The 22,223-nt window shown below is 36.2% G+C and overlaps 1 protein-coding gene across 2 annotated transcripts in view; it reads right to left on the reverse strand.

Annotated features, from left to right (window-relative positions):
- The window catches only part of LOC150079452 (calpain-7-like), a 133,377-nt gene that overhangs the window by 23,459 nt on the left and 87,695 nt on the right, over nt 1-22,223 (reverse strand). For both annotated transcript variants that reach the window (XM_090384077.1, XM_090384076.1), the window contains 2 exons: nt 12,444-12,573; nt 10,753-10,828 (listed from right to left, as the gene is read on the reverse strand). In XM_090384077.1, coding sequence (XP_090240203.1) covers nt 10,753-10,828; nt 12,444-12,573 — 206 coding nt within the window. The remainder of the gene's footprint in view (nt 1-10,752; nt 10,829-12,443; nt 12,574-22,223) is intronic.

Here is a 22,223-nt window from a genome sequence, read left to right on the forward strand (position 1 = left end):
CTTCTAAGTACACGGCTGAAGTGAGTGGTCCTTTAGGTACCCCAGATCACAACTTGGTGATTGTCTCTTCTTCAATGGAGCCTTTATCTCATGGCTATTCCCAACCTCATATTGTTTGGCATTACAAGAATGCAAAATGGGATGACCTGTGAGATTTCTTTTCTTCTTTTCCTTGGTCAGACTACTCTTTCAAAACTTCGGATATCAACGTTTGCTTAGATTGTGTCAGTGAAATTATTCTTGTAGGAATGGAATCCTTTATTCCACACTCCACTTTAAAATCTCATCCTTTATCTAAACATCAGTTTTCCAATAAATGTGCTAAGGCTGTTCAAGAGAAGAATGTTGCATATCGTAATTGGCTTGTTTCCAATTCTTCAGTTTCATATTCTGCCTACACCAAAGCTCGCAACAATTGTAAAGCAGTCATTAATCAGTCCAAACTAGATTTCGAACAGACTAAGAGTAGAAAACTTGCTTCTTGCCCTAACGGTAGCCGAGCATTCTGGTCTCTTGCCAAAGCTATTGGCCGCAACTTTTGCCCATCTCTGCTCCCACCTCTGTCAAAACCAGATGGTTTTGTTGTCACTTCAGCCAAGGATAAAGCTGACCTGGTAGCATCCCATTTTTCTTCCAACTCATATATTAATTATCTTGGTAAAATACCTCCCACCATTCCCAACACACTCCATTCAATGCCTCCTGTGGTCTTCTGTCAAAAGGATTTTGAGGAACCTGGATGCTAAGAAAGCTCCAAGTCCTGATGGTATTTCTCCACTTGTTCTCAAAACCTGTGCTTCTGAACTTACTCCTGTTCTTTGCCACCTTTTTTCACTTTCTTATTCAAAGGGTGTTTTTCCTTCTGTTTGGAAACTTGCTCATATCCAGACAGTTCCTAAAAAGGGTGACAACTCCCTCCCATCCAATTATCGTCCCATTGCAATTACTTCTACTCTTTCTAAAGTAATGGAGAAATCAATTAACCGCCAACTCAAACTACCTAGAAACCTTCCATCTGATCAACGATTGCCAGTATGGATTCCGCCAGTGTCGATCCACTGGTGATATTCTGGCTAATGTTACCCATTTATGGACAAATTCAATGGAAAGGTTTGATGAAACACAAGCAGTTGCTCTTGAAATCTCAAAGGATTTCGATCATGTCTGGCATAAAGGTCTTCTAAACAAGCTTCCATCTTATGGTTTGCCAACTGTTTTTTGTAATTGGTTATCCAGTTTTCTCTCTGATCGCTCACTGAGGGTGATGGTAGATAGCTCTCTGTCTTCTAACTTCTCCACTAATGCCGGTGTCCCCCAAGGTTCAGTTCTTTCCCCCACTCTTTTCCTCTTTTTTTTTTTTTTTTTTATGAGAACCCCAAACACGAGAGGTATTAGAACCTATAGTACTTAGTACCGTGCTTGGGTTGGAGGTTGAGAAGACGAAAAAAGATATTTGTTGATACTGGACTTGAACTTCTGTAGATTGTAATTTTCAGGAAATACGTATGAAGGAAGGTTGTTCCAGAAAACAGCAGTTGAATGAATAAATGAGGAAGATGAAAAGTTGGTTCTGTGGGTTTGAAGTTGGACAGTAAATGGATGTTGGCTGGTGGCAGCATGTGTTCGGACTGTTTTGAAAGAGAGAGCGGGAATTATAGAAGCCAATTCAGAAGAACAGTGCCCATGGAAGTATCTGTAGAAGAGGCATGCAGCAGAAACAGTGCGTCTATGAGAAAGCGAGTGGAGAGACTCTGTTAGAGATGAATCATTAATTAACCTAACTGCCCTCTTCTGAATGGAATCAAGAAGCCTGAGAGAGGTTTTGGGGGCACCACCCCAGATGTGGGAACAATATTCCATGGCAGGGCGGATTTGCGATTTATACAGAGTGAGCAGCTGTTTGGAAGAAAAGTAACGGCGAGAGCGAAAGAGAAAACCAAGTTTTTTAGATGCAGAGGAAGCAATATTTGTAATGTGCTTTTGCCAAGAGAGATTAGAAGTCAGGGTAATCCACAAAAGAGATATATCATTTTGCCTAGAAATCGGAGTGTCACTAAAGATAAGCATAGGAGCAGAAGAATCCTTTTTGCGAGATATAAGACAAGATTGAGTTTTAAAAGGGTTGAAATCAACTAAGTTGTCTTTGCCCCACTGGAGAATTACCTGAAGATCGGCATTTAAGGAATTGGCAGCAGATTTTCGAGAACTTGAAGCTGATTGAGCTGGACAAGGTTTCTCAAAATGGAAAGTTGAATGCAATGTGCTATCATCGGCAAAACTATGGATAGGATTTCCAGTCAATGGAAGAAGGTCATTGATATACAAGAGGAAAAGAGTGGGGGAAAGAACTGAACCTTGGGGGACACCGGCATTAGTGGAGAAGTTAGAAGACAGAGAGCCATCTACCATCACCCTCAGTGAGCGATCAGAGAGAAAACTGGATAACCAATTACTAAAAATAGTTGGCAAACCATAAGATGGAAGCTTGTTTAGAAGACCTTTATGCCAAACACGATCAAAAGCCTTTGAGAAGTCAAGAGCAACTACTCGTGTTTCACCGAACCTTTCCATTGAATTAGTCCATAAACGGGTAACATAAGCCAGAATATCACCAGTGGATCGACACTGACGGAATCCATACTGGCGATCGTTGATCAGATGGAAGGTTTCTAGGTAGTTTAAAAGTTGGCGGTTAATTGATTTCTCCATTACTTTAGAAAGAGTAGAAGTAATTGCAATGGGACGGTAATTGGATGGGAGGGATTTGTCACCCTTTTTAGGAACTGGCTGGATATGAGCAAATTTCCAAGCAGAAGGAAAAACACCTTTGGAATAAGAAAGTGAAAAAAGGCGGCAAAGAATAGGAGTAAGTTCAGGAGCACAGGTTTTGAGAACAAGTGGAGAAATACCCATCAGGACCTGGAGCTTTCGTAGCATCAAGATTCATCAAAATCCTTCTGATATCCTTTTGACGGAAGACCACAGGAGGCATTGAATGGAGCGTGTTAGGAATGGTGGGAGGTGTTTTACCAAAGTCATTAATACATGAGCTGGAAGAAAAATGGGATGCTAGCAGGTCAACTTTATCCTTGGCTGAAGTGACAACAGAACCATCTGGTTTGGACAGAGGTGGGAGCAGAGATGGGCAAAAGTTGCGGCCAATAGCTTTGGCAAGAGACCAGAATGCTCGGCTACCATTAGGGCAAGAAGCAAGTTTTCTACTCTTGGCCTGTTCAAACTCTAGTTTGGACTGATTAATAACTGCTTTACAATTGTCGCGAGCTTTGGTGTAGGCAGAAAATGAAACTGAAGAATTAGAAACAAGCCAATTACGATATGCAACGTTCTTCTCTTGGACAGCCTTAGCACATTTATTGGAAAACCAAGGTTTAGATAAAGGACGAGATTTTAAAGTGGAGTGTGGGATAAAGGATTGCATTCCTGCAAGAATAATTTCACTGACACGATCTGAGCAAACGTTGACATCAGAAGTTTTGAAACAGTAATCAGACCAAGGAAAAGAAGAAAAGAAGTCTCGCAGGTCATCCCATTTTGCATTCTTGTAATGCCAAACAATACGAGGTTGGGAATAGCCATGAGATAAAGGTTCCATTGGAGAAGAGACAATCACCAAGTTGTGATCTGAAGTGCCTAAAGGACCACTCACTTCAACCTTGTACTTAGAAGGGTTGTTTGTGAGAAAAAGATCAAGCGTATTGGCTGTATGATTAGGATTGTCTGGTATTCTTGTAGGTAAATGAACAATCTGTGCTAGGTCATTAGTAATTGCAAAAGCCTCAGCATCTCGACCTGCTGGGTCGGTGTGACTAGAAAACGGAAGCCAGCTGGAGTTGTGAACGTTAAAATCACCAAGGAAAATTACCTCACTGTTAGGAAAGTTGGACTGGAGAAAGTCAAGTTGCAAAGAGAGGAAGTCAAAGAGCTCCAAGTGATTAGTGGAGCTGGGAGAACGGTAGAGACAACAGATGAATTTTACACAATGAGGTAGAGAGATTTTAAGCCAGAGAAGATCAAAGAGAGGAGATTCCAAATTGCCAAGTCTCTGACAGGGAATATCAGAACGGACGTATGCACAAGTACCACCTTTGAGGAAAGGAATCATACAGCAAATAATTTGGACATCTGAGATGAGCAGTAGTTGAATCAACTGATAACTGAGATTCAGTCAGAAAAAGTACATGGGGTTTTGAAGACTGCAAGTGGAAATGGACATCGTTGAGATTGGAAGTGAGACCACGTATATTTGTGAAATGAATTAGGAAGTCCTTGGGAGGTTTAGATCTTTTCGCAGATAAGCTTGCTCTATTATTTTGACAATTCATGGTGTATTCAATAGTAAGAAAAAGTGGGTGGGACATGCTGTATGAAGTAATGAAATTTTTGGATATGGCGTACATGTGGTAAGAATATACCCAGATCCTTGACATAACGTGGCCTCGACAATGCTCCCCGCATACACACTACTCGGACTCCCTCCAGTGGCTATCTGGCAGAGTAGAGGTAGCAAGATTATACACTAGCTGATCCGGAAGCCTCCTAGAGAGTTACCAATAGGTTTGGTCCGGTGTACTATCTAGCGGCCGGCCTGCGAACACCGTTTTAGAGCTGTACCCTCGAAATGTAAGGAATATTGGATCTCGCCACGACATTCATCATAACCTCAAAAATCATCAATCATATTGCATGATGGAAGAGATAGGGAAGGGTTGGCCGGAACTTATCACTAGAGACTAAACATGGGTTCCACCACTTCAAGCCTCCAATAAGCAAAGTGGTGGTATTTCACCGGTTGATGAGAGTGTATATTAATGACCTCTTGTATATTAATGACCTTCTTCCATTGACTGGAAATCCTATCCATAGTTTTGCCAATGATAGCACATTGCATTCCACTTTCCATTTTGAAAAACCTTGCCCTGCTCAATTACAGCTTCAACTTTTTAAATATCCACTGTCAATTCTCAAATGTCGATCTCCAGGTAATTCTCCATTGGGGCAAAGACAACTTAGTTGATTTAAATCTTTCTAAAACTCTAGCAAAGTTTTTGTACATCACTGACAAAACCCAGTGAGCTGTCCTGGCAGCATGTCTTCACTGCTCAGAGAATTTCATGTCTGACTGTACAGTATCCTCTAGGATCTTTTCCTTCTGTAAATAGTACCACAAATAAGGTCAGGGAAGCCAAGAATGCGTATGAGAAAGCATTGGCAAAGAGAGCAAAGAATGGGAACAAGAACTTTTTCATGTATGGGAAGACAACAAAGAAGAAAGCTAATCAGGTTGGACCCATGTGCGAGAAAGTCTTAAACAGCTCAGCTGATTTTGCGGATGAATTGAATAGGTACTTTGTGTGTGTCTTTACTGATGAAAGACCCTTCAATGCTGAGAAGAGGCTGTGCGAGTGAGGCAGAGCTATATGATATTAGTGATGTCATAATTACAGATTGTTTATTAGAAAAATATTTTAGCATATTGAGTGTATTGAACCACTGAGGTTAATTATGAGGGCATCTTTGGACTCAAGGGAGATTTCTGTGGATAGGAGAACTGCCAATGCCTTAAATTATTAAGGTTTGAAAATGGCAGAAGGTTATCAAATTGTAGCAGGATACTTAATGATTTTGTAATACCTGAGAACAAAGTAGAAGAGAAACTGTTGAAGTTAAACGTAAGAAAAGCACCTAGGGTGGATGGGATCTATCCAGTTATATTAAAAGAGGCGGCAAAGCAACTAAGCAAACCCTTAGCCATAATTATAACAGCATCCTTGGGCTCAGGGGAGGTTCCCACGGACTGGAGATGTGCAAATGTATCCCCAATTCACAAAGGGGGATCGAAGGGTGACACGAGTAATTACAGACCAGTTAGTTTAACTTCTGTTCCGGGTAAAATAATGGAGTCGCTGGTTAAAGATGCATTGCAGGATCATCTAGACAAGACTGCAGCAATAATTCAGACACAGCATGGGTTTGTTAAGGGAAAGTCTTGTCTGACAAATTTGATAGGATATTATGATGTGGTTACAAAGGAACTGGATGCAAAAAATAATTTTGATATCATATATTTGGATTTCAGGAAAGCTTTTGACACTGTTGCGCATGGAAGACTATTGTACAAATTGGAGCAGAATGGTATTAAGGGTAAGTTGCTACAATGGATAAAAGGATGGTTAAGTGCGAGAAGACAGAGGGTAGTAATCAATGGGTGCTGCTCTTCTCAGACTAATGTTATTAGTGGAGTCCTACACGGTTCGGTGTTCGGTCCCCTGTTGTTATATTTATCAATGATATTGATGAAGGTATATCAAGCTTAGTGTCGAAGTTTGCAGATGATACAAAGGTTGGCAGGGTTGTTAATGACAGTAATGGCAGTGTGCTACTGCAACAGGATCTAGATAATTTGGGCAGATGGGCTAAGAAGTGGCAACTGAAGTTTAACCTTGACAAATGCAAAGTACTGCATATGGGTAGAGGTAACCCCAGAGAAACGTACCAACTGTGTGGTAATACACTTAAGGTGGTAGAAAATGAAAAAGACCTGAGAGTAATTGTGCAGGCAGATATGAAGTTTTCTGAGCAATGCAGACAGGCTGCCAGGGCAGGTCATGGGGTTTTGTCAATGATATATAGGAATTTTGCTAGCAGGGAAAAGGAGGTGATTATCCTTCTGTATAAGGCAATGGTCAGGCCACGCCTTGAGTACTGCGTACAGGTCTGGAGGCCTCATTTTAGGAAGGATGTAGATTTACTTGAGCGTGTACAGAGAAGGGCAACAAGATTGGTGAGGGGAATGAAGGGATCCTCTTATCAAGAGAGGCTTAAGTTCTGCAAATTGCAGTGGCTGGAGACTAGGCACCTGCGCGGTGATCTGATTGAGGTGTATAAGGCTTTGAATGGGTTCAGCACGCTGAATTCTGATGGGATCCTTCCACTTGTTCAGATTACGAACCTAAGGGGGCATAAATTCAAATTAAGAAAGGACAGATGTAGAATAGATGTGCGGAAATTTGCCTTTAGCCAGCGGGTGGTTAATTGCTGGAACAAACTTTCATCTGTCGTTGTGGAAGTTGATAGGTTGAATAAATTTAAGGAGGAACTGGACAGGCATTTGGAGGGAATGGTGTGATTTTTTTTTTTTTTTTTTTTTTTGGCTGATGCTGCATAAGCTCATACATTTGCTTTCTTGCATCACATGCCACTACTACTACTACTACTACCAATACATAAAAGTGGTTCTAAGAGTGAAGTTGGTAACTACAAACTGGTCAGTCAGACTTCAGTGGTAAAAAAAATCTTAGAGGCAATGATTAATAGTGCAATCTAGGACATTTAGATAGATATAGCATTCTGAAGGGCAGACGGCATGGCTTTGTTAAGGAAAAATCATGTTTAACTAACTTAGTAGGCTATTTTGACACAGTTTCTCATGAGCTGGATTTAGGGAACAATTTCAACATAGTTTCATTGGATTTTAGCAGAGCATTTGACTCTGTCCTTCATGGTGGTTACTGTATAAGCATGAACAGGTTGGGATTACTGGTAATATTCTAAGATGGATTGCTGGGTGGCTGCAGGGGAATAGGCAGAGTTATGATTAATGGGTATTTTTCAGATTGCTGTAATGCCAGGAGTGGTCCCCCAAGGATTGATTATTCGACCACTGCTGTTTCTCAATTTGATAAATGGCATCAACGAAGGGATAGAAGAAGGCATGATGTCAAAATTTGCAGACAATGCAAAGATTGGCAGAGTAGTTAATGATCAGTGCCAAGCAGTTTAAGGCATCCTGAAGGATGCCTTAAACATACTTCAAAGATGGTCTGAGAAGTTGTAGCTCTGTTTTAATTCTGCTAAATGCAAGGTCTTAGACTTGGGGTATAGCAACCCACATATAAATTATATTGTTGTGGTGGGGTTGAATTAAAAAAAAACAGTGGAGGAGGAAAGGTATATGGCAGTTACAATATATGATATGAAAATTGATATGCAGATATAAAGTTGTTTTCTGAACAGTGTAAACAGACAGCCAAGAAAGCCAATATTCCTGTAGAGATAGGAAGATCATAATCCCACTGTACAATGCAATTGTAAGATCACATTTGGACTACTGTGTTCAAGTATGGAAACTCATCTGAAAAAAGACATTGCACTTCTTGAGAGGGTCCAAAGACAGGCAACTTGAATGGTGAGATCAGCAGGACAACTGTATGAGGAAAGACTGATTGTGGGAAAGCTTAGTAACCAGGTACCTCAGAGGTGACCTGATTGAGGTTTATAAGGCTCTGAGAGGGATTAGTAAAATGAATGAAGGTGGTTCTTACTACTATAAAGAATTCTAGAACTAGGAGTCATAAATTCAAATTACAGAGGTTGAGGTTTAGATTAGATTGTAGGAAGTTTTAGACAGCAAAGCCAGTGATTGCTGGAACAAGTTACCCTTGCAGGTAGTTGAGGCTGAAAGTTTGAATAAGTTCAAAAGTCAACTGGATAGTTACCTGTGTGAGGAGAGAAGCATGTAATTTGTATTTTCTTATCTACTTCTTTTTTTTGTTTGTTTTTTTTTTGCCAGTGCAGCAAAAGCCTGTAGCTTCCTTGCACTATATGGCAAATAATATTACCATTACCCTGAGTGTAGTACCATACGGTTGATAAGTTACTCTGGGATTACTGCTTCCCATATACAGTACCATGCATTTGTCAATGTTAAACTTCAACTGACATTTCCCAGCCCATCGACCCAATTTTCCTAGATCTTGTTGCAGCAGCTAGCTTTGATGATTGTTGTTAATCGTCCTGCAAACTTTTGTATCATCTTCAAACTTAGACATTAAGCCTGATATACCTTCATCAGGGAATTCAAGGAGGAACTGGACAAACTTTTAGAGAGAATGGATGTGTGAAATTGTTTTTTTTTTTGGCTGATGCTACATAAGCTAATATGCTTGCTTTCTTGCATCACATGCCTGCATTACTACTACTAATATCATTGATAAATATTGAAAACAACAATGGGCCCAGCACTGAACTCTGGGGAATTCAACTAATAACATTAGTGCATGCAGAGCAGTGTCCATTGATAATTACTCTTTATCTTCTTCCACTTAATCATCCCTTTATTCACAGCAGTAGCTTGCCCTTAATGCCACATTGCTCCAGTTTGTAAAGCAATATTTTATGTGCAAGTGTCAAAAGCAACTTATCAAAAGCTTTCCTGAAATCCAAGTATATGATGTCAAAATTACTTTGCATTAGCTTGACTAACCTCCTTTGGGACTTGATTAGAGTAATTTATATCTACCATAGGCTTCTGTATCACCTGATAATTTTATGCATCCTATGCACTTTTCTTCTCTGCCATATGTCTCAATAGTTCATCTGACATCCATTTAGGTCTAAGCCCTGAACAATATTTCTTTGTTAGTATAAAAGCCTAATAGCTTCTTTGATTACTTCCCTGAATACTTCCCATTTAGAATTTGCTGTTGGTAACATCAGTTGGTCCCACTGCACAGAATTTAAAAACTGTCTGAGATCACTGTAGTTACCCTTACAAAAGCAGTTTTTTCTCCCTTACCTTTGAGAGTAGTTATGCCTTTAATTAAATTCCACATTAGTACATTGTGAATATTTCAATTAATAAAAATTATTAATTAATGTCAGTTATAAAATTTAATTAAAAGTTGAATAAGGGTCACTCAAAAAAGTTCTCAATAATAAAGGAACAACATAGCATTTTATTTTCTTGCTGGAAATATTTATTTTTATTGAAAAAAAAATATATATAGATATATTTCCCTTGAGTTCAATACACACAATTTATTTTTATGGCAAAGACAAAATGCCTGAAAAGAAGTGTGTATATGTTGGTCTCTTAAAAAGCAATTTACAGTTTCCCTGAGATCATCATTTGAAAACCTCTGCCCATGCAGGCAGTTTGTGTAGTTTGAATAAATTCAAGGAACAACTAGATAACTTATAAAGAGGAAATAGTCACTGGGGAACAGGTCTGGACTGTTGAATACATAAAAGTATGAACCTTTGGATGTAATAAGGTCAACTAACACCACACTCAGTGCAGTAGGAGAATGAAAAAGACCAGGGGGTAATTGTGCAGTCAGGTGTGAAGTTCTCTGTGTAGTGCAGACAGGCTGCCAGGACAACACATGAGATTTTGTCAATGATGGATGATTATCCCATTGTATAAGGCAATGGTTAGACTATGTTTTGAGTACTGGATATAGGTCTGGAAGCCTCATTTTAAGGACTTGGATCTGTTGGAACAGGTGCAAAGAAGAGCAACAAGACTAGTGAGGGGAGAAAAAGGGTTCCCTTGCCAGGAAAGGCTTCAGTTTTGCAAACTATAGCATCTAGAGACTAGGCATCTGTGAAGAACTCTGACTGAGGTGTTTAAGACCCTGACTGGATTGAGTAAGCTCAATCCTAATGGAATCCTTCCTCTTGATCAGACTACACACTGAGGGCCATAAATTAAAATTGAAGAAGGATGATTGCAGGCTGGACGTGAGGAAATTTGCCTTCAACCAGAGAGTGATTGACTGTAGAAACAAATTCTCATCTGGTGTTGTGGAGATGTGCAGTTTGAATAAATTCAAGGAACAACTAGAGATAGAGAGGGGGGGGGAACAGGTGAAATGGGAAGGTTTTTTTCTGATGATAATGTATAAGTTTGCTTTCTTGTATCATTTGCCACTGAATAATAATAATACTTACAAGGAAAATAGACTTTTCTACCATCATTTTTGTAGACCAAAACAGTGATGTATTCTTGGTTTTCAGCAAAGTCATCCTTCAAATAAATAAATAATTATTCATAAATATTGTATATACATTTAAATGCATTAGTCTCTAGTAAACTTAGGCAATGCAGTAGTATATTAAAACATAAGAAAATATTCAACAAAACTTGTATACATGTTTTGTATCAGAGTAATATTTCTAAAAATATGCAATATTTTTGACCTACTTTGTCGATTTGGATCAATGAATTAGGTAACTTTCAAAAATATATATTCACATAGTTCACTTACAGTATCTTTAAAAAAGAAAAAAAAGAAAAGCAGCATGATGAAATCTTACTGTTAAATATGGTTAAATAGTTTAATTTTTAACAGATTCTGCTAATAATTTTGGTGGGAGGATGGTTAAACAAATTTGAATGTCATACTGTACTAATTAATAACTACATTGGTCCTCTGATTAATGATATGCCAGTTTTTAAAATGCACCTATCACAGGATCCCATGCATTTGATTAACAATGAAAGTACAATAACATTCAGGCATTATTTTGCCCATTCAACATACTCTAGAGTCCATGTGTTCATTTTTGGCAAATCATAGCAATAATCTGATCATGTATTCACATTTATCAGTGTTTGCACTACATATCTCTCTCTCTCTCTCTCTCTCTCTCATTTTTGTAAATTTTATTTAATAAAAATTAAATCAAAAGTGTGTTAAAGAAAAGAAATGCAGAAATCAATTTCTATGCAAACAAAGCAAGAAATTATATCAAAACATGAAACAGTGTTAAAGTAAGAGCACTTATAACTGAATATGACCTCACAGAATCCATAATTTTGACAATCATTAAACAAGAGGATGAATTAAAAACAATGGAAGTAATGGATGCTTCTAAGAGTTTTCAAAGGGAAGGAATTAATTGCAGAAAAGTAAAAACTATTAATGTTATGCTATTAATAGTTTTTACTTTTAATTATAAAACTATTAAAAATAAAGGGAAGGTGAATCTGTAAGTGCTGGTGCTCAAATTATTTGCAACAGGGCTCTTCAAATCATCTGATCCCATTTTGAAGACTACAGCTAGTAAGGGATGGTTTGAAAATTTTAAAAAGAGATCTGAAGTTAAATACAGGTAAAGAGGAGTTTTATGAATTGATGAAAGAGGAAATCTATCTTTCTCACCAAATGTTTAATGTGCATGGGACTAGCCCTATTTGAATAATGTCAAACAGAAGTTCAGCCTTTATGAAGATGGGCTTGTCCTGATTGTACTTTATATATGTTTTATGCACATTCTGTTTACACAAAAAATTAAGTTTTTATACAAGCATACATGGTCAATAGGAATCCACCTAGTTTTACCTTAGTTTTTACTTTAGTACAATGTTTTCTTTGAGGGGGGGGAACCAATTTACACGAATTCTCATTTATGCAGGGGTAACAGGAACCTAACCCTCACATACTTTGAAACCATACTGAATTTCAAAATCTTTAGAGCAAACTTTAATATTCACTTTTTATTCTCCTTGTATGGCAATTCATACAAACATTTTTTTCCGAAATTATGATTGATTTACTGTATAAAACACACTGGTTTTTTTTAACCTACAAAGTAAAAAAATAATACATGAGAAATACTATTAAGTTAAGCTAGCTTACTCTGTTAGTGATGTGCCTGGTAAGCAATATCCAGACAGCAGATCCAGGATATTTTACTTCAAGGCAGTACTGAGGATTTTCTCCTATATTATAAAGGTCCTTGACTGGTCCAGCTGCAGCTTTCCAGGTCCTAAAATTACAAGAAATTGCTAAGTTAAAATAATATCATGCAGAACAGAGAAGTTCATTTTGTTAATCTCAGCCAAAAACAATTTCAACTTTTCTTAAAATGTATAAGATTAACATATAAAAATAAAACTCTGATAATTGCAGAATCTATAATGTAAATATAATGAACACGACAGTCAACATAAACAGCTGCCGTAGCCGAACGGTCAGGCGTGCGGGTGCTTAAGTACACGTGCCTTGAGTGACCAGGGTTCAACCCGTGATTGCTAAATATGGTGCTATTTCTTGTATTCTGTCTATCTTGTGAATTCCTCTGACCGTTTGGTTGTCCCAGAGTATAAACAGAAACAGTCAACATAGCAGACAGTTAATTACAGATTCTACAAAGAGAATTATTCTTTTATCCTAATTTCATATTTGAAAGCCTTTAATCTTTTTTGTCAATATTATTAATTAACAAGATTATATTTCCAGAAATATTCACTAACGGTCAGCCCTTGGTTACAAACAAAAAGAAAAAAAATATATATATTTTTAAACACCATAGTTGCTTATTTTAAATAAAAAAAAAAAAATTCCCCCCCCCCTTAACCATCATGTTTGAATAAGAAGATGCTCTAAAATTGCTGGTCAAATAGTGTATGCATGCATTTAATCCATCATGGAGGTGCATGGAGATCATTTTGATTTCTGTCTTTGTTTTTTAAGCTCTTTTGTGTTGTGAAATCACTCTGTCTCACTAGCAGTAATTAATACTTTTTAAAGTTTTCTCTTGATCTCCCTATTAGAAATTCAAGAAATCCCTGTTCATAATTATTATGAGTGTATTCGTGACATGAATAATTACAGAGCTGTTAGCTTGACTTCTGTTCCAGAGAAACTAATGCAGTCCCTGGTTAAAGAAGTAATGCAGGACCATCTAAACAGGAATATAGTTACATTGCAGTTATAGCATGGATTTGTTAAGGGACGATCTTATCAGAATAGTATCTAGTCAAATTTCTGAGAAATCTGACTAGGAGAGGTCTGCACAGGTCCGGTAACACAAACAATATTCAGGCTCGGTCCGGGTATAAATAATCATAATGAATTGTTATTTCCAAACATTGACTTTTTTGGGCTATTTCTTACATATTTTTTTTTTATGTATTTAAATTCTTAAAGGGTTTTTAGAAAAAAATGTGTATTAGTTGTCTGTTGACACTTTTAATTGATCAATAAGGCGCACTTCGCCAACGTCTCCAAAATTCACCGAAATTTGTACTCTTTCGTGGAAATGACCTAGTCATGTATTTTTGCTCAGTAAAGTTGCCCTTACCCATAAGTGGCATTAAGTTGCAATTTATGTTACATAAAGAATATGATATGAGTCATTATGTCCCCCAGCAATGGGTTCCTTTTTAGTTCTATGTGTACAGTATAGAATATTTATTAAGTGTGATACCATTAATCCCTAGATCTACTACATCACAGATTTTGCATTGACATACTTTCAATACTTTCTAAACGCTTTGTACTATATCCAATACTGACCAATAATTTAGAAATATGGATAAGGGCTTACACATCACTCATACAGTGAGAATTGCCAGTGACAGTCAGTTCTAATTTTTTAATTTAAGTATTACCATAAATACTTAAATTAAAAAATTACCATTTTACCATAAAACTAATGTGAAATTCACTCATGGTTTCCGAGAAAACCCAGTAGTCTCTGTGATATTTTTCTAAAGCACATTTCTGAAGGTCGCAACCATAAAACAATAAAAACAATTTCCAGTTTTTGGTTTATTGGGCTTTTTGTTTGTACAATCTGTTATAAACAGGTAGGAAACTCGATTTTTCTCTTATTATAATCAAAATTCAATTTGCAAACGTGATTACTATAACCAGAGCTTACTGTACTACCGTTAATAAAAAAAGAAGAAAGATCAGCCATTCAAATTATTCCGGATAACTAACTTCTGGATAACTGACATTCTACTGTAGTTTAATAATAATGCAGGTACTTTGTGAAGGCAAAGTCTGTTCTGCTTTCAGCCTTAAGCCATTGCATTAATTAAACAATTTAAATCTTGCTGAATGAAAAAAACAGGCGGACAGGATAGTCCTCCTAACTCTATATAATTTAATAATTATTTTACTTTATTTTTATAATCCATTTACTTATTTATTTTCTAATCTAATTGATTAGTAAAATAATAAGAGGAGTTTACCTCAATATAGTGCGTAGAACACTTCCCTCCAGAAATTAAAACGGAAAAAATGAAAAAAAATCGACAACTTACCGGTACATTAGAGTAAAATATAAATAATTAAATAATCAATTTAACACAATACAAATCAATTTAAAACAATTAAAAATCAAATTAACGCAATTAAAAGAATCTAACGAAAAAATTCAAAACGATTTTCCTTCCTAAAGCTGACAACGCTTTGACCATATGTTGTGATCACAGGAATGAAAATTACCGAATCGGGTTAAACCTGATACTTAAATAGAGATTATTTGTCTTCGTGCATGCGCGTAAAGGTCCATGCATCGGAGATCAAATATGGCCACCGAACATTAACAGAATTCTCGTGTAATTTAATTTCGACGGTTTCTGCAATTAATAGTCGCGTATAATTACGTTGAACGTTAAGTATTTTGGCCTCGTTAAATAAAAAAGTATGTTTTTCGTTAATGGCATGAAAGGCTAATTCTGACGCTGCTGAACGAGAAGCACAAACTGAGGCTTCATGTTGATTTACACGAATATTAAGAGAAAATCGGGTCGAACCCTGATAAGACGAGTCGCAATCACCGCAAGAAATGTTGTATACCAGATCATTAATTTGTGTTGCGAATGCTGAAAGAACCGCGCGATTGTTCAGTATAGTGTGTAACTTCCGTATTGGCCTAGCTACAATTTTAAATTCGGTATCTTTAAAGAATCTGTTAAGCTGTTTGTGCCACTGTTCAACATATGGGACAGAAATAAAGTATTTTTTGATATTACTATTGTTGATTGGTGTAGTATTTTGTATCCTATCCTTAGCTTGTACCCTAATTCGGTTTATTGTGGTAATGGAATAACCCCTGTTTAAGAATCTGCTAGTTAATATTTGTATTTCTGAGTCCAAAGCAGATTCCGTCGTTGAATATTTATAGGCATTAAGAAATTGATTAAAGATAATCGATCTTTTGTAGTTGAACGGGTGATAGCTATTATAATGTAGAAGCATACTGGTGTATGTAGGTTTTCGATAGATGCTAAATTGTATTTTATTCGAGTCCCGGGTAAGCGTGAAATTTAGAAAGTTTAATGACTTTGTATCCGTATCCTCCCTTTCCAATGTAAATTTGAGTCTAGAATGAATATTATTAAACGAATGTAAAATGTCTTGGATAGTATTACTATCGGTAATAACTAGAACATCGTCTAAATACCTCCCATAGTATGTGATACGGGTTCGAAAAGGTGTCAAATGTATCTGATCAATCGTTGAGAGATAGATCTCTGACATTAAGCCACTCAGGCTTAAACCCATTGGTAATCCAAAAATTTGTTTGTACACCTTGTCTCGAAAGGTGATGTAATTAGCCTCAACTAACAGTTTAATTAAGTGAAAAATTTCCTTAATAGGTAGCTTTGTATAATTAATCGGTGTTGAGTTTTTATTTAACATATCCCAAATAATATCTAATGTGTATTCAACATTTACATTCGTATATAATGAGGTAACATCTAGTGAGAATAAATTGTCATTGTCGCCGAGTCTACAGTCTTTAAGCTTATTAAATAATGTATCGTAGTTCTTAATCCCAAATTGTATTACCTGTCTAAAGGGTTTTATAATGTTATATACATGTGTGGCTAAGGATGAAAATGCCGAGTTCCTGTAGGAAACAATAGGTTGAATAGGAAACCCAGTCTTGTGTAATTTTACCTGACCGAAAAGTGCAGGAATATTGTATGTTCTGGACTTCAATTCCTTTAACTGAACCATAGTAATGTAGTCGTTTTTTCGATACGTGGTTAACGTTTTATTGTATTGATTGACCAAATTGGTAAACAGTGCCGGGTCTACTTCACGATAAGTGGAGGTATCTGACACAACTGAATCTAACTTATTAATATAATCATGTTTATCTAGTATTACCACCGTATCTCCTTTATCTGCCCTCTGTATAATAATGTCCTTATTTCCCCGAAGTTCTCGTAAAGCTGAACTGTCATGTGTATTCAATTTAGGAAGTCGCGTTTCTTTTATGTTATTCACTACTTGGTTAACTTGTTGAATAAATACATCTTTTTGTGGAACATTACGAAGTCCAAATTCAATATCAATTATGCATTGTTTTTTAGGCAGTTTTCGAGGTGGTAAATTATAATTTAGTCCTTTGGATAAAAGCGAAATCTGGTCCTGCGATAGTGTACATGAGGAAAGATTTGTAACCTGTTGATATGTCGGTTCGTTGGATACTGGGTGAGGGGGTGTTCGTGAACTAGCTGACATATTCTGTGGTAGCACGTTGTGTGTCTGTGGGGGGATGTCACCCAACTCGTATGAACTTGGTCGCAAGTTGAGTAGTACAGCTCTGATTCATACTATCTAATCTAATTGATATAAAAATTAATTGATATAATAATATAGCTATAATTTCATTTGCTTAATAATAATTATTAAGTCTTTCCCCATAAATACAGAATAATATATTTTAATCTTTTTTTTTTTTATCCATGTTGAAGCATTTTATTCCCAGATTTTAAAGGGGAAAAATGATAACCCTAGTTTTGGGAGTCAATAAGTTAGTACTGTGAGATATGAAAAGATTTTTTGTTTCTTTAGGAAAGTGAAAATAATAATATTACTGTGGAATCCCTTCTGTGTCAATCAAAGGCAAAAACTTCTCCAGAAAACTTGATACTCCATTAATTTGATTTTTTAAAATTGTTCTTTTTTTCATAAATAAAGAAATGTCTGTTTATACTCCAGGACAGCCACTTAGAGAAATTTATAGCTAAAGTGATATAAAGTAGCATATGTCAGTGCTACTTTAAATCAGTTTGTAATAAATTTTCCCATCCATGAGGCTTTCTGCAGTTAAAAATTTAAAGAACCCAGCAGTAAGGTAGTGCCAAATTTTTTTCTGTGTCATTTAATTAGTTTGCAGGTTTTGTTTGATTTTTTAATATCATACTGGTACAAAGTAGACAATGGTAGTCATCCAGTCAGTTCGACTTGAAATTAAAGTGTAACTGGCTGGATGGAAAACTACAATACACTGAAAAAGGCTGGATTAAGGCTTTGCCTCCAGAACTGCTATGATCAGATAAGACAAAAGAAAGAAGGAACTCAAGAGGTGGAAGATAACACTGCTTCTTCTCTCATCAGAATTAAGCAATCAGGATTGTCACATGCAGAGAACTAGACATCTTCTACAGAAGTAACAACAAGGGCATAAAATGTTTGTTAGAGAAAAGGCCTTGGGCAACAAGATTAGATATATTAATAACATACTGCTTCCACTGAATTGACAGTTTATTAAAACAGCAGACTAATTACAGGGACATTAAAATGGTAAAATATCTACAATTAAAACTGAAAATATGTACAATTAAGGACATAAAATAATAGAAAGGTGTACTATTTTATGTCCTTAATCGTACATATTTTCAGTATTAATTGTAGATATTTTACTATTTTGGCATCCATGTAATTAGTCTGCTGTTTTAATAAACTGTCATGTCACATGTAGAGAGTTTATTCAGCACAGGCAGTAAATTAACAACAATAAAAAGACATTCACCAGCAAATGAATTATTTCCACTTTAAACGTATATATAAATAGGAAAGTTGATAACTGCTGACACATTTCCAGTATTATGAGTATTACTAACATAAAGAGTAATATTCACCTTTACTGATTTAACATACAAAGGATATCCTCTTCCAACTGACTGTTTTTAATCAATATAAAAGTACTGAACACTCAATTCTAATGCACAGCACTGCATGAATTTGTATGTTAAATTGACTGCTAACTCAATTTATCACTTATGGATACGTAAAAATATAATTTTTCTTTAAGTAAGAAACAGATGATTTCTGTTTTGTTTATTTGTTATTTGGTTTTTAGAAGCATTAGCAACTAAGGCCATATTGCTCCGGGAAATGCGGTGGTCATTCCCTGACCTTTCCGCATTCTCTGTATTTGGTGGTGACGGGCTCGAACCCCGGTCTAATCAAAATGTGTGTGCTACACACTGCTGCTCCTTCCCACCTGGCTATGGAGGCGCCGACAGATTTCTGATTTACAATATCTGACATTTTAATATCGTTGAATACGCTTTTTTAATTTATTGTTAACTTGTTAGATTTAATGTGACACATTACTGCATAAATGATAAATGTATTTCTGATTTTCACTTGACTATTGTCAGTAACACATGCAGCACAGAGAGAGAGAGAGAGAAAAATTTAGAGAGAACAGAATTTAAGGCTTTAAAAGGAAAGTGTACTAAACCTTGTATTTGCATCAACATTTGCTGATTAATGCTAGCTAGTTCAAAATGCATGAAATGGAACTAAAAATTCAAGAAGTGGCCATTTAAGAGAGCAGTAGAACAGAGAGTACTGTGTATATTTTGAAATCTAATTCATTTAATATTTTACATATCTGACAAAGAAGCATCAACAGTCTAAAGGGACCCCTTTTTTGGTACCTGCACTCAGTGATCAAAGATCACTAGTTGCCTCGAAAAAGAAATTAAATAATATCAAAGAAGCATGATATGTGCTCTCCTTATGTGCATGTATGCTTATTATAACAGGTTTAACTCATTTCCTATGGCCACTGTAGATTTAATTAATGTGGTGCAGTAACTGTTTGTAAATAGTTACTGCACCACATTAATTCTGTATATAGTACAGATCTGTAAATAGTCTGTACTATATACATTAATTCTAGTAAATTAATAAGAGGAGTTTACCTCAATATAGTACGTGGAACACTTCCGTATGATACCCTCCAGAAATTAAAACGGAAAAAACGAAAAAATCGACAACTTACCAATATATTAAAGTGAAATATAAATAATTAAATAATCAATTTAACTCAATTCAAAATCAATTCAAAACAATTAAAATTCAAATTAACGCAATTAAAAGAATCTAACGAAAATATTCAAAACGATTTTCCTTCCTGAAGCTGACAATGCTTTTCGACCGACTGTCGTGATCACAGGAATGAAAATTACCGAATCAGGCTAAACCTGCAACTTAAATAGTGATTATGTGTCTTCGCGCATGCGCGTAAAGGTCCACGCATCGGAGATCAAATATGGCCGCCGAACATTAACAGAATTCTCATGTAATTTAATTTCAACGGTTTCTGCAATTAATAGTCGCGTATAATTATGTTGAACGTTAAGTATTTTGGCCTCGTTAAATAAAAAAGTATGTTTTTCGTTAATGGCATGAAAGGCTAATTCTGACGCTGCTGAACGAGAAGCACGAACTGAGGCTTCGTGTTGATTTACACGGATATTAAGAGAAAACCGCGTCGAACCCTGATAAGACGAGTCGCAATCACCGCAAGAAATGTTGTATACTAGATCATTAATTTGTGTTGCGAACGCCGAAAGAAACGAGCGATTGTTCAGTATAGTGTGTAACTTCCGTATAGGCCTAGCTATAATTTTAAATTCGGTATCTTTAAAGAATCTGTTAAGCTGTTTGTGCCACTGTTCAACATATGGGACAGAAATAAAGTATTTTTTGATATTATTATTGTTGATTGGTGCAGTATTTTGTATCCTATCCTTAGCTTGTACCCTAATTCGATTTATTGTGTTAATGGGATAACCCCTGTTCAAGAATCTGCTAGTTAATATTTGTATTTCTGAGTCTAAAGCAGAATCCGTCGTTGAATATTTATAGGCATTTAGAAATTGATTAAAGATAATCGATCTTTTGTAGGTGAACGGGTGGTAGCTATTATAATGTAGAAGCATACCGGTGTTTGTGGGTTTTCGATAGATGCTAAATTGTATTTTGTTCGAGTCCCGGGTAAGCGTGAAATTTAGAAAGTTTAATGACTTAGTATCCGTATCTTCCCTTTCCAATGTAAATTTGAGTCTAGAATGAATATTATTAAACGAATGTAAAATGTCTTGGATAGTACTACTATCGGTAATAACTAGAACATCGTCTAAATACCTCCCATAGTATGTGATACGGGGACGAAAAGGTGTCAAATGTATCTGCTCAATCGTTGAGAGATAGATCTCTGACATTAAGCCACTCAGGCTCAAACCCATTGGTAATCCAAAAATTTGTTTGTACACCTTGTCTCGAAAGGTGATGTAGTTAGCCTCAACTAATAGTTTAATTAAGTGAAAAATCTCCTTTATAGGCAGCTTCGTATGATTAATCGGTGTCGAGTTTTTATTTAACATATCCCAAATAATATCTAATGTGTATTCAACGTTTACATTCGTATATAATGAGGTAACATCTAATGAGAATAAATTGTCATTGTCGCCGAGTCTACAGTCTTTAAGATTATTAAATAATGTATCGTAATTCTTAATCCCAAATTGTATAACCTGTCTAAAAGGTTTTATAATGTTATATACATGTGTGGCTAAGGCTGAAAATGCCGAGTTCCTGTAGGAAACAATAGGTCGAATCAGAAATCCAGGCTTGTGTAATTTTACCTGACCAAAAAGTGCAGGAATATTGTATGTTCTGGACTTCAATTCCTTCAACTGAACCATAGTAATGTAGTCGTTTTTACGATATGTGGTTAACGTTTTATTGTATTGATTTACCAAATTGGTAAACAGTGTCGGGTCCACTTCACAATAAGTGGAGGTATCAGATACAACTGAATCTAACTTATTAATATAATCATGTTTATCTAGTATAACCACTGTATCTCCTTTATCTGCCCTCTGTATAATAATGTCCTTATTTTCTCGAAGTTCTCGTAAAGCTGAACTGTCATGTGTATTCAATTTAGGAAGTCGCGTTTCTTTTATGTTATTCACTACTTGGTTAACTTGTTGAATAAATACATCTTTTTGTGGAACACTACGAAGTCCAAATTCAATATCAATTACGCATTGTTTTTTTGGCAGCTTTCGAGGTGGTAAATTATAATTTAATCCTTTGGATAAAAGTGAAATCTGGTCCTGCGATAGTGTACACGAGGAAAGATTTGTAACCTGTTGATATGTCGGTTCGTTGGATACTGGGTGAGGGGGTGTTCGTGAACTAGCCGACATATTCTGTGGTAGTGCATTATGTGTCTGTGGGGGGGATGTCACCCAACTCGTGTGAACTTGGTTGCAAGCTCGCGACAATGTGTTAGAATTCGCATGAACGTGTCTTGAACTATTCGATAATGTTTGCAACTTGTTAACGTGTCTGTTTTTTATTTCTGAGGCTTGTGCTTCCCGTCGCAAATCTATGGAGGTCTTCAATACAGACCAATCGTTCGGATGTAGATAATTTTTTAATTTATCGCGAAGCTTCCTAACCTGGGAAAGGTATTTTTGTTTATCCGAATATCGAGATTTTAAGGCAAGCTTAACAATATTACGTGATGTCGCCAGTGATAGTTGTTTTATGCCTGAAATTTTTTGATTTAAATTCACC

Source organism: Mastigoproctus giganteus, chromosome 10, assembly GCF_048544385.1.
Source record: "Mastigoproctus giganteus isolate SK-2022 chromosome 10, ASM4854438v1, whole genome shotgun sequence".
Lineage (NCBI taxonomy): Eukaryota > Metazoa > Arthropoda > Arachnida > Uropygi > Thelyphonidae > Mastigoproctus > Mastigoproctus giganteus.